At 36.1% G+C, this 13,822-nt stretch overlaps 1 protein-coding gene across 1 annotated transcript; it reads left to right on the top strand.

The window, feature by feature from the left end:
- Positions 1 to 3,940: 3,940 nt before the first annotated feature.
- LOC132561602 (alpha-(1,3)-fucosyltransferase C-like) lies at positions 3,941 to 13,259 on the top strand. Its single transcript, XM_060226301.1, has 3 exons — positions 3,941 to 4,293; positions 11,489 to 12,665; positions 13,203 to 13,259. Exons 1-3 carry the CDS (start codon positions 3,941 to 3,943, stop codon positions 13,257 to 13,259), a joined length of 1,587 nt encoding a protein of 528 aa, XP_060082284.1.
- Positions 13,260 to 13,822: the final 563 nt, after the last annotated feature.

The raw sequence follows: 13,822 nt of genomic DNA, 5'->3' as shown, positions 1-13,822 counted from the left end.
TGTAAGTGTTGAAAGTGTCAGTGTTGTTGTTGGCAGTGTTGTCAGTGTTGTCAGTGTAATTGTTGTCAGTGTTGTTGTCAGTGTTTTCAGTGTTGCTGTCAGTGTTGTTGTCAGTAATGAAAGTGCCAGTGTTGTTGTTGTCAGTGTTGTAAGTGTTGTTGTCAGTGTTGTTGTCAGTGTTGAAAGTGTCAGTGTTGTTGTTGTCAGTGTTGTAAGTGTTGCTGTCAGTGTTGTTGTCAGTGTTGTTGTCAGTGTTGTTGTCAGTGTTGTCAGTGTTGTTGTCAGTGTTGCCAGTGTTGTTGTCAGTGTTGTTGTCAATGTTGAAAGTGTCAGCGTTGTTGTTGTCAGTGTTGTTGTTGTCAGTGTTGTTGTTGTCAGTGTTGTTGTCAGTGTTGAAAGTGTCAGTGTTGTTGTCAGTGTTATTGTCAATGTTGTCAGTGTTGTTGTCAGTGTTGACAGTAGTGTTGTCAGTGTTGACAGTGTCAGTGTTGTTGTTGTCAGTGTTGTTGTCAGTGTTGAAAGTGTCAGTGTTGTTGTTGTCAGTGTTGTTGTCAATGTTTTCAGTGTTGTTGTCAGTGTTGACAGTGTCAGTGTTGTTGTTGTCAGTGTTGTTGTCAGTGTTGTCAGTGTTGTCAATCTTGTCAGTGTTGTTGTCAATGTTGTCAGTGTTGTTGTCAATGTTGTCAGTGTTGTCAGTGTTGACAGTAGTGTTGTCATTGTTGACAGTAGTGTTGTCAGTGTTGACAGTAGTGTTGTCAGCGTTATTGTTAAATGTGCCAACATAATTCAGTCCTCTAAACAGAAATAAATGTTTAAGCCTTGTCAGTTGTCAGTTAAGCGTTCGGCATGATGATATAAGTAATCTGCACGTGACATTGGACTGTGTGGTTTTAAATTGTAGACCTGATCAATGTTGCTTGTGCCAGCCAATCACAATCCGTTTAGAGTTTAATCCACCTGTGCTTTATTTGATCTATTGATGCCTTGGGTGTTGAATAACTTATATATATATATCAAATTAATAACGGAAATTTGTTTCTTTTGTTCCCCGACACAATATCTAATCCTCGAGGTGAGAGTAACGTATCTGATCTGAGAGAACTAGAAACTAGAAATATAAAATTATCTGTGTTGATCTGTCTGTAACATAGCCACGGGAATATGAAAACAAGTGCATTTAGACTTATCCCGAGATGTTCATAACATTTAAGACATTGTGTGGAATCCACGTTCAAATTCTCTTTGAAAACCTTTCTGCTGTATTAATTAACCCCGACAAGTTCTCAGGTCCATGTAAAGAAAAACATATATTCCTTATACTTCAATAATAACCATCTCAGAATTCCACGAGGGACTGACGGAACCAGCCGAGGGTTTAATCTGCGAGGTTGTTTTAATTGCCATACTATTACTGGTTAATAGACGAATGATATGCTTATAACATATATTTTGTATTTCCACTTTTTGCCCTCGAAAAGACGCCAGGCAAAAAAAAAAGCGAAATAATGAAAAATGCCAAAACCAGCGAAAGCGAAAAGACGAACATAAATCCACTAAAGACTTGCCAAGATAAGAAAAGACGCCCAGCCGAGTTTAAAATGGCTTCTTTTTTATCCCGTTTTTCGGTCTTTGCATCTTCTCGCTTCAGCGGTTTGGGGTTTTTGCTTGTTTCTGTGTGTTCGTGTTGTTGCCTTCCGGTATTAAAGGCGACAAAAAGTACAAAAAATACGTATAGCAAAGAAAACCTGACTGGGAATTCTTTTTAATTATCAAGATGCCTATTGTGTGGTATTTCTCAGAATCTGTGAATAAAAGAGAATAAAAGATAATGCTTGACACTCAAATATTGTACTAAAGACACACAAGTGAAAAATACCTTGGGATACTAATTCAGAGAAAATATAGTATAGCCAAGCACAGAATTAAACTGCGTCATCCTAGGGGCCAACATTTTAAACTTCACTGTTCCGTTCTCGTGATTTTATAAATATGAGTCATTTGGATGTATGTTAAAACTTATTGATCTGTGAATACGAGAAGAAATCTTCGTATTTAAGGTGGTTTTTTTTATTATTTTATTGAAAAAGAATGAATAGTAAAAGAGGAGTATGACGATCGAAGAGGGAAAGATTTTGACGATGGTTTCTTTCAAATCGAATTGTAACGCCAAATTTAAATGTATAAACGTTATGTGTTAATCAAACGTATTTTGAATATTATATACTGAGAGTACACTTTCCTCAATATTTCCTTTAACACAAGTTACACGAACGTTACCATAGCTGTCTTCTTTTAAATAAAACACATACATTTTGATACAATACGGTACACCATTTTTGTACAATATTGTAGTGTAAAGCGGTTCGCCAGAACAACAACGAGTCGCTTGCTCACAAACCTACTAAAAGTTAATATTTATATAATCTAAACGTTCACTTTGTAAATATATTAGTGGTAAGTTTTGTGTTAAGCAATATTCAACAATTCCTATTTGTTTACAAAATCTCAAACAAATTGCCAAAATTAGACTGTCGTCTCATAAATTGTATACTGAAACCGGTAGATTTATCTATGTTGAAAGAATTCATAAAAATTGCACATATTGTACTAGTTGTGATATTGAGGATGAATATCATTCTATTTTAAAATGCAAGCATTATTAAGATATAAAACAAAACGTTTTATCAAAAAGTATTAGTATTTGAAACCTAGTATGGAAAAATTAATCCAACTCTTGGAAACATAAAGTAATCAAGATTTGTCGAATTTAGGTAAATTTATTAGTATCAGTAAGAAATGAAATAGAATAAACACTGTTTGGGAAATATTTATACATACATAGATATATTGGAATAATTTGGATAAATAGAATAATTCTCTACTCCTTGATCGGATATGAATGATATGTGTGTGTGTGTTTTACGCTATGTGTGTCAAGTATATACACAATACTGACAAGCTGTAAGGTTTAAGATTAAAAAAAAATGTATTGAATTATTCTGATGGTGAACGGCACGCGCTAATTACTTTTGAATGGTCCTGGTAAATAAGTATTTAGGTATTAAACCCTTATAACAAACACTAAGGTCTGTTTTAATGTCTCCCATTTTTCGTGTGTATTTCTCTATAATACTTAGGGTTCGTTTGACAAACAGGCAGAAAATTACGACCGTTTACAGCCATAGGAGTTCACGTGATTAAACCGTATTATGAATCAATACTATCTTCGTCCAGTTTAAATATTTACAATTTTTATCGACCGGTGCAGATAATATAAAGCATTGTCATTTTTTTGTTTTTTTTTTTTTGGTTTCATTTTTTTCGGAACATGCTAACAACGAAAGTCTTTTTTTCTAAAATGTCAAAAATTGTAATTAAATCTCCAAATACATTTCTATGAACTTTCTAAATAGATTAAATACTTAGATGAAGTACTTAACATTTGTCTTGTTCACATATCGGCCTTAAGAATACATGATGAAAGTCAAGTTGACAATTAGTTTGTGGCACACTTGTTTAAATCCCTGTCCTTTTATAGCAGTGCCCCTATAGATAGATTCTATGCAAGACCATATTATGTGATCCACAATGCCGAAGCCTTCAGTTTCTATTCTTAGCAATGAGATTGACGTTGAAATACAAACATGAAAATGTTGGTGAACGTGTTCTAGATATTTTCTAGAGTTAGAAAATACAAAATAACAAACACTTTAATTATTGGCTCTTCATTATGACATAAACTGAAAGGATGAATTATTAGTATGAATATTGAAGATGATGTTCATATATTGATAAGTGTGAAAATGAACGTGGGGAAGGAAAGCGGGGAAGGGGAGTGGGGAAGAGAACGTGGAAAGGGAAGTGGGAAGGGGAGTGGGAAGGGGAGTGGGAAGGGAAGTGGGAAGGGGAGTGGGGAAGGGAAGTGGGAAGGGGGTGGGGAATGAAAGTGAGGAAGAGAACGTGGAAAGGGAAGGGGGAAGGGGAGTGTGGAAGGGGAGTGGGGAAGGGAACTGGGAAGGGGAGTGGGAAGGGGAGTGGGAAGGGAAGTGAGAGGGAAGTGGGAAGGGGAGTTGGGAAGGGAGGTGGGAAGGGGAGTGGGGAAGAGAAGTGGGAAGGGGAGTGGGGAAGGGAAGTGGGAAGGGAAGTGGGAAGGGAAGTCGGAAGGGAAGTTGGGAAGGGAAGTGGGAAGGGGAGTGGCGAAGGGAACTGGGAAGGGGAGTGTGGAAGGGAAGTGGGGAGGGGAGTGGGGGAGGGGAGTGGGAAGGGGAGGGTTAAGGGGAGTGGGGAAGGAAAGTGGGAAAGAGAACGTTGAAAGGGAAGATGGGAAGTGAAAAATGGGGAAAGGATTGTTATTGTAGACCTTCATGTCGGAAAGACTTGAAGGTGACATTGGTTGTAGTGTTTACTGGATGAGACCAATCTATTAAGTCAGAATTTTCATGAATAGATATACAATCATAAAAAAATAATATACAAAGTTATTTTTACACTTGAAAATTCTGTTGAAGGATTAGTTATCATAAAGCAGTTCGTCTCTATTCTCAAAGTCAGATAAATTACACAAATACGTACTAAAACATATACCCAGCTCACTTTCGATTACATGGCACCCGAATTAATCACAAAGTCTTTATAGAAAAGTAATGACATAATTCCATATGGTTCAACATGCGAGAACTTGTACATAATCATAAGCCACGTTTCCATTGTAATAGATGATACGTATGTATTATATGGTGACGCTATAACAACTATATATGGTCTGAATGTTGGGATTACGGTGTGTTCATTTCCTTAAGTAAAGCGGTTCAACCCCGGAAACAATTGTACAAATCCCCTTTGTAATGTAACATATATTTCCAGTATCTATTTTGAATGGATTTATATTTATTTGTTTTTTTGACCTAATCACACTTTCACCCTAAACTACCGACACCTGAAATCCTAGATCATAAATCAAACATATGAGCCGGTGAAATTGAAACGAAAACAGTCAAATTGAATCTTTGGCGCATTTTAGAATTTCCAAGTCCGTTATTCTTTGTTCGTCAAAATATAAAGGGCGTCCTATAAATCCACCCCTACGGCCAGTACGCGTGAACCTTTCCATGCAGGCTACATTCAGGTAAAGTCTTATATTTACCTTTTGCCATAGAGAGCACGCCCTGATGTTTGTGATAACTTGTAAGCAATGAGTGTGGGGCCGTCCCTACGAATGAGGCTTATCACTGCACGAGTAAATTACAAACGGAGCGCTTCCCGATGTGTACACATACCCGATCGTATCGGACCTAAAACGTGAGGAATCGATTGAGGTACCTTGACCACATAATCATGGTCAGGTAACCCGCTGACAATATCATACACATGGATATAAGGAAAATAACAGTTTCGGTGATATTACAAGTTCCCCTACCTGTAACCCCGTGGGTCCCGGGTTAGAATTGCCAGGTAAGTTTATAGTGAAAGCGTGAAACCTGATCATTATATAGTTCCATAAGTATGATCAGTAGAGAGAGAAGAAACGAGTTATGAATAGAATCAATCTGCACGGACAGATCACAAGTGTTTAATATGCTATTTTGAGTAATGGCTCAGCGACATGACGATTGTTAAAAGAGACAAACGAGTCTATACTGAAAAATTGTCGTATTTATGTAATTAATCCGGTGAAATATCTGGAAAACCACGACTGATTTTATTCACTTAACCTTCAACCTTCGTATATTTAAATGAAATAAATGCCAATATCATTACATAAATCAATGGAATATATTTTACAGTATTATGGTTCGAGAGATTGGTGTTTTTGAACATTTAGAAATAAATTTAGAAATAAACATAAATATATAGCTTGGAATATATATTGTGACGAACATTTTACATATATGCACTATTTCAGGGATTTTTTTATTTATTTTTTTTGTATAGTTTGATTTCACCCTAATTTTCTCAGAACCACGTTTAAAAGAATGAACAAAACAAGATGGCGTGTATTGGAAACAAACGAGTGTTAGTATTTATATAATTGTAGCCCACAATCTACTCTAGTTCTAAAAATAGATCAAATTGTTTAGGAAAGTATTGACATTTCGCACAGCACGCGTCGAGTTGTCGCCCTAAGTTACCGTTAATTGTTTATCAATCAATTAAATTCTTCATTACTTCAGCCATGAGCTTATCCATATTAATATAGATTCAATTCATTACAGTAAGTAAAATGTAAGTACATTCCTGTTCATATCGGATAATTCTACAATTATACTTTTAATCTCCTTTCTACCATTTTTTAAGATCAGAGAAAGAACGTAAAAATTAAAAGACAATAGAGGTCAAGATTTAGTCTGTTCTGATATAGTACCTACATACAGGTAGATTATTTACCTGTACTGTTTTGATATAGTACCTACATACAGGTAGATTATTTACCTGTACTGTTCTGATATACTACCTATATACAGGTAGATTATTTACCTGTACTGTTCTGATATAGTACCTATATACAGGTAGATTATTTACCTGTACTGTTCTGATATAGTACCTATATACAGGTAGATTATTTACCTGTACTGTTCTGATATAGTACTTACATACTGGTAGATTTTATAATGTTCTGATATAGTACCTACATACAGGTAAATTATTTACCTGTACTGTTCTGATATACTACCTATATACAGGTAGATTATTTACCTGTACTGTTCTGATATAGTACCTATATACAGGTAGATTATTTACCTGTATTGTTCTGATATAGTACCTACATACAGGTAGATTATTTACCTGTACTGTTCTGATATAGTACCTACATACTGGTAGATTATTTACCTGTACTGTTCTGATATAGTACCTACATACTGGTAGATTGTTACCTGTACTGTTCTGTTTAGTACCTATATACGGGTAGATTATTTACCTGTACTGTTCTGATATAGTACCTATATACAGGTAGATTATTTACCTGTACTGTACTGATACTCTACCTATATACAGGTAGACTATTTACCTGTACTGTTCTGATATAGTACCTACATACAGGTAGATTATTTACCTGTACTGTACTGATACTCTACCTATATACAGGTAGATTATTTACCTGTACTGTACTGATACTCTACCTATATACAGGTAGATTATTTACCTGTACTGTTCTGACACAGTACCTACATACCGGTAGATCATTTACCTGTACTGTTCTGATATAGTACCTACATACAGGTAGATTGTTGTTACCTGTGCTGTTCTGATATAGTACCTACATACAGGTAGATTGTTGTTACCTGTGCTGTTCTGATATAGTACCTACATACCGGTAGATTATTTACCTGTACTGTTCCGATATAGTACATATATACAGATAGATTATTTACCTGTACTGTTCTGATATAGTACCTACATACAGGTAGATTATTTACCTGTACTGTTCTGATATAGTACCTACATACTGGTCGATTTTATAATGTTCTGATATAGTACCTACATACTGGTAGATTATTTACCTGTACTGTTCTGATATAGTACCTACATACAGGTAGATTGTACTGTTCCGATATAGTACCTACATACAGGTAGATTGTTACCTGTGCTGTTCTGATATAGTACCTACATAGTAGTAGATTATTTACCTGTACTGTTCTGATATAGTACCTACATACCGGTAGATTATTTACCTGTACTGTTCCGATATAGTACCTACATACAGGTAGATTATTTACCTGTACTGTTCTGATATAGTACCTACATACAGGTAGATTATTTACCTGTACTGTTCTGATATAGTACCTACATACTGGTAGATTTTATAATGTTCTGATATAGTACCTACATACTGGTAGATTATTTACCTGTACTGTTCCGATATAGTACATATATACAGGTAGATTGTTACCTGTGCTGTTCTGATATAGTACCTACATACCGGTAGATTATTTATCTGTACTGTTCTGATATAGTACCTACATACTGGTCGATTTTATAATGTTCTGATATAGTACCTACCTACTGGTAGATAATTTACCTGTACTGTTCTGATATAGTACCTACATACTGGCAGATTTTATAATGTTCTGATATAGTACCTACATACTGGTAGATAATTTACCTGTACTGTTCTGATATAGTACCTACATACTGGTAGATTATTTACCTGTACTGTTCTGATATAGTACCTACATACTGGTAGATTTTATAATGTTCTGATATAGTACCTACATACTGGTAGATTATTTACCTGTACTGTTCTGATATAGTACCTACATACTGGTAGATTATTTACCTGTACTGTTCTGATATAGTACATATATACAGGTATATTATTTACCTGTACTGTTCTGATATAGTACCTATATACAGGTAGATTATTTACCTGTACTGTACTGATACTCTACCTATATACAGGTAGATTATTTACCTGTACTGTTCTGACACAGTACCTACATACAGGTAGATTATTTACCTGTACTGTTCTGATATAGTACCTACATACAGGTAGATTGTTGTTACCTGTGCTGTTCTGATATAGTACCTACATACAGGTAGATTGTTGTTACCTGTGCTGTTCTGATATAGTACCTACATACAGGTAGATTATTTACCTGTACTGTTCTGATATAGTACCTACATACTGGTAGATTATTTACCTGTACTGTTCCGATATAGTACATATATACAGGTAGATTATTTACCTGTACTGTTCTGATATAGTACCTACATACAGGTAGATTATTTACCTGTACTGTTCTGATATAGTACCTACATACTGGTCGATTTTATAATGTTCTGATATAGTACCTACATACTGGTAGATTATTTACCTGTACTGTTCTGATATAGTACCTACATACAGGTAGATTGTTACCTGTGCGGTTCTGATATAGTACCTACATAGTAGTAGATTATTTACCTGTACTGTTCTGATATAGTACCTATATACCGGTAGATTATTTACCTGTACTGTTCTGATATAGTACCTACATACAGGTAGATTATTTACCTGTACTGTTCTGATATAGTACCTACATACCGGTAGATTATTTACCTGTACTGTTCTGATATAGTACCTACATACTGGTAGATTTTATAATGTTCTGATATAGTACCTACATACTGGTAGATTATTTACCTGTACTGTTCCGATATAGTACATATATACAGGTAGATTATTTACCTGTACTGTTCTGATATAGTACCTACATACAGGTAAATTATTTACCTGTACTGTTCCGATATAGTACCTACATACAGGTAGATTGTTACCTGTGCTGTTCTGATATAGTACCTACATACCGGTAGATTATTTACCTGTACTGTTCTGATATAGTACCTACATACTGGTAGATTTTATAATGTTCTGATATAGTACCTACATACTGGTAGATAATTTACCTGTACTGTTCTGATATAGTACCTACATACTGGCAGATTTTATAATGTTCTGATATAGTACCTACATACTGGTAGATAATTTACCTGTACTGTTCTGATATAGTACCTACATACTGGTAGATTATTTACCTGTACTGTTCTGATATAGTACTTACATACTGGTAGATTTTATAATGTTCTGATATAGTACCTACATACTGGTAGATTATTTACCTGTACTGTTCTGATATAGTACCTACATACTGGTAGATTATTTACCTGTACTGTTCTGATATAGTACATATATACAGGTATATTATTTACCGGTACTGTTCTGATATAGTACCTATATACAGGTAGATTATTTACCAGTACAGTTCTGATATAGTACATATTACAGGTAAATTGTTTACAAGTAAAACAGGTATGATAACACCACAGGTAAAATAGGCGGGAGAACAACACAGGTAAAACAGATGGAAGAACAACACAGGTAAAACAGGTGGGAGAACAACACAGATAAAACAGGTGGGAGAACAACACAGGTAAAACAGGTGGGAGAACAACACAGGTAAAAAAGGTGGGAGAACAACACAGGTAAAAAAGGTGGGAGAACAACACAGGTAAAACAGGTGGGAGAACAACACAGGTAAAACAGGTGGGAGGACAACACAGGTAAAACAGGTGGGAGAATAACACAAACTAGAATTGCTGTCATAACATTACTGCATTCATGTTCTCTCAAAAAGTGGAAAAAGGATAACACACCCAGTTATAATGGTGATTGGAATAGTGCATTGAAATGAGTCACAATTAGCTGATTAGGGCTAGTCTCGCGTGGTATGCTAGTCATTGATCTTTCCAACAACCTTGGTCTAAGTCGGTGACTACCTGGAGGAAATTTTGTCATATTTTCACGTTTGGGTTTTTTCCCTATTGACGTGTCATTGTCGTGAACTTTGAAATAAATTGAAGTACGGTTTTTGAATTCTATCTGCAATACTTGGCAGTTAGAGATACAAAGCTGACATAGCCGATCAAAAAGAGAGTTGACTTTACACATATAGATATTTATAGTATAGTCAATCAATCAATCAATCAATCAATCAATCAATCAATCAATCAATCAATCAATCAATGAATCAATCGATCGGTAGGTCGGTTAGTATACTAAATGATAATAAAGTCAGGAATGATACATGTACACGTAGATCAAGGTGTTTTGGTAGCAGGAAACAGTTAATCTGCATTTTTCCTGAAAGTATCGGTCATGTTTGAGATATACAAGTACAGCAGATTGGTTATGAAAAATACATCATTACAGGTGAATATATTTATAAACTACGTAACAATTACATTAATAGTAGAGAGATGAAATTTGTGTTAATCAAAAATTTCCTCTGATTTCTGACATTTGATTGCCATGGTTACATACTGAAAAAATGCTAAAAATGCCAAAATACTGCTAATTCCAACCTAACACTACAACTTTCCAGAAGAAAGAAATTTAATTCTAAACACCTATCTTACAATCAACAACACATTATGAAAATTTCACTTCCTGTAAAGCTAGTTTCTTGTGCGTAGACACAGATTCGAGACTGCCCAAATAGTAATCTCCATGACAACACATTGTCCACTTTAACATGACAAGACCAATTTTAGCAAGGATTTATTTTTCCAATTTTGATAAAAATCTTTATAATGGGGTAATCTAATGAACAAAAAATCACCCATGGCCACACCGAGAAACTGTGTACTGCTACCTCAATCACAGATTAAATTCCTGTGTAATGTGCATACTTAGGTACAGAAAGTGGAGAGTGTGATTTTAGGTCAAGATGCGAGAACAAACATTATGAAAGAGGTCCAAGTTTAACCTCCACCACTGGGGCTGCGCTCTGATCTGTATCGTTGTATACGTATTTTTAAAACAAAACAAAGCTGATATACTTCCGTTAAACGGCAGATCTCAGTGGAAAAAACTCACAACGTCAATGAAAATTAAGCATAAATGGTGCGCTGTTTTCCTTTATCCAATTTTGCATTTTTCTGCTTTCAGACATGACGTCATGAGCAAGGAATGATACGTGCACGTCAAGTTCCAATGCGACAAGGATTGAAGGGTCACAATGACCGTGATCAGCAATATCCGTGGTGCTTTGTCTTCTTTCAAGTTGAAACCTATATCCAGAAGCTATTTTGTTTCGGGATTTGGAGTACTTTGTCTATTGTACATAGGAATGTACGCAATTTTACGGACTCGCTCAATGTTAACAGAATCAATTGTAAGTGGAAATATTTGTAAAAACTGTGATGGCAATATTATCAAATTCAATACAACACATTTTGTCAATAAAACTGACAAAAAAGTGCTGATGTGGACGAGGTTTTTCAGTGGTCCATGGGCAGATGATGTAGCCAAATATATGAACAGAAGCAAATACAAGTGTTCTGTAACAACGGATCGAAATGAACTCGAGACTGTTGATGCCATTATGTTCCATTATCTCGATCTTTGGGTCTGGGAAACAGTGCCCGGATATAGAAGACCGGATCAGGTTTGGATACTGTATAACGCCGAAGCACCCCCTCATCTTCACTACACTGGATTAACATGGAAAAATTTGTTCAACTGGACGATGACTTATCGGAAGGATTCTACAATTCACGGACCATACGGGGCGTTCGTTCCTTTAACACAAGAGGAAAAGGTTCAAGCTTCCTTAATGTATCGTAACAAGGACTTCAGTTTTAATAAAACCAAAATGGTTGTCGCGGTAATTAGTGATTGCCCGGATGACGCGCAAAGATATCGTCATATGCGAGACTTGCAAAAGTTTGTGGACGTTGATTTCTTTGGAAAATGCGGTAATTTAACGTGTCCTAGGAAAGCCGACGCTCCTTGTTATTCCAAAGCTTATAAATTCCGTATAGCATTTGAAAATGCAAATTGTAAAGATTATGTGACAGAAAAATATTGGAATAGTTTATTAAGTGATTCTATACCAATTGTTAACTGGAAGGAGGACCAGGTTATACAAGCTCCACCAAAATCTTATATAAATATTCATGACTTTGGGAGTGCAAAAGAACTTGGTGACTACCTGAAGCTTTTAGATAAAAACGATACTTTGTATAACGAATATTTTTCCTGGAGGTTGGACTATAAGGTATTCGGTGGGGAACACATGTGGTATCCGTTTGAACATTTGTGTGACGCCCTCCATACGCCAAGGGAAGCCCAGACGATTGTTGATCCGAACACTTGGATAAGGACGGACTCGTGCAACAAGTGGTCGGTAAGTATTAGAACATGTCATGCCTTATGCTCACATTTAGGAAGGACAGGATGAGGTACACTTAAAGTAGAGACTGACTCATTAAGATTTGACTTTAATGTCATGGGTTTTAAGTCGGCCTTGAACTTAAGTTGAGAAGCTATATAAATTTAGAAAAAAAACTTTTCTGATAATCGACGGAAGCCAAGCATAGAAAAAAACAAAAACGAACAGTACTGATTTTCAGAGTAATTCATCTTACATTTTCCTCTCCAAACTTTCACATTTACGAACAACCCCTCCCTCCTCTGTCTGTATGTGTGTGTGTGTGTGTGTGTGTGTGTGTGTGTGTGTGTGTGTGTGTGTGTGTCTGTCTGTCTCCGTGTGTATGTATCTGTCTGTCTGTCTGTCTGTCTGTCTGTCTGTCTGTCTCATTATTGAAATAGTTATACACGTTCCTCATCCCCTGTAATCATATACATACTTTTATTTTATGGATAAATTAATTATACCGAGAAAAGAATTTATTTTTAATTGTTTGAAATTTGCGATTTTCAGCTTTCTGGAGTATTGATGCGACATTGGGACCGGTTTCTGTTTGACTGGGGCTGGTGATCGCTCCCGACAAGGGCCGCTTTCTGTTTGACTGGGGCTGGTGATCGCTCCCGACAAGGGTCGGTTTCTGTCTGATTAGGGCTGGTGATCGCTCCAGACAAGGGCCGCGGATATATTCATATACCACATAATGTGACTTGTATATGTGATGGGCCGTACAGGGATCCACTCCATACATATACATTGAGGACCGAGGATTACCTCCTTCATGTGGCCCCAGTTGCCACCCGGAGTTGTCTTTCCTTGTATTTATTAACGGGGCGACAACTGAGTAGAGATTGGTTCTGCAATAGATAACCGTGCAATATTGGCGTAGTCAATGAACTTCAGACACCTGACACGTGACTTTCGATACTCATGGAAAAAAGGGATTTTGCTAACTTTTAAATTAGAAGTTTTGGTGTTGCCATTCACCGAGCCCTGAATTGACAGATAAAAGGGAATGTAGATAAGGATTCTTGAAACATATTTCGTTTCACACAGCGCGATTTGTCAAGAGAAAAGCAATAAAAATATTATAGAACATTGTGTATGTGTGTGTGCGTGCGCGTGCGTGTACGTAT

Source organism: Ylistrum balloti, unplaced genomic scaffold, assembly GCF_031769215.1.
Source record: "Ylistrum balloti isolate Yb309-2 unplaced genomic scaffold, AGI_CSIRO_Ybal_v1 Utg371236, whole genome shotgun sequence".
NCBI classification, from domain to species: Eukaryota; Metazoa; Mollusca; class Bivalvia; order Pectinida; family Pectinidae; genus Ylistrum; species Ylistrum balloti.
This window is presented reverse-complemented; position numbering and strand designations above follow the sequence as displayed.

Bases quoted from the DNA above. Each gene is read 5' to 3' on its own strand.
- LOC132561602 (XM_060226301.1), top strand. From the start codon at position 3,941: ATGAAAGTGAGGAAGAGAACGTGGAAAGGGAAGGGGGAAGGGGAGTGT. The intron at 4,294-11,488 runs GTGGGAAAGAGA...CAAGGATTGAAG, and splicing joins AAGGGGAGTGGGGAAGGAAA to GGTCACAATGACCGTGATCA. The intron at 12,666-13,202 runs GTAAGTATTAGA...TGCGATTTTCAG, and splicing joins ACTCGTGCAACAAGTGGTCG to CTTTCTGGAGTATTGATGCG.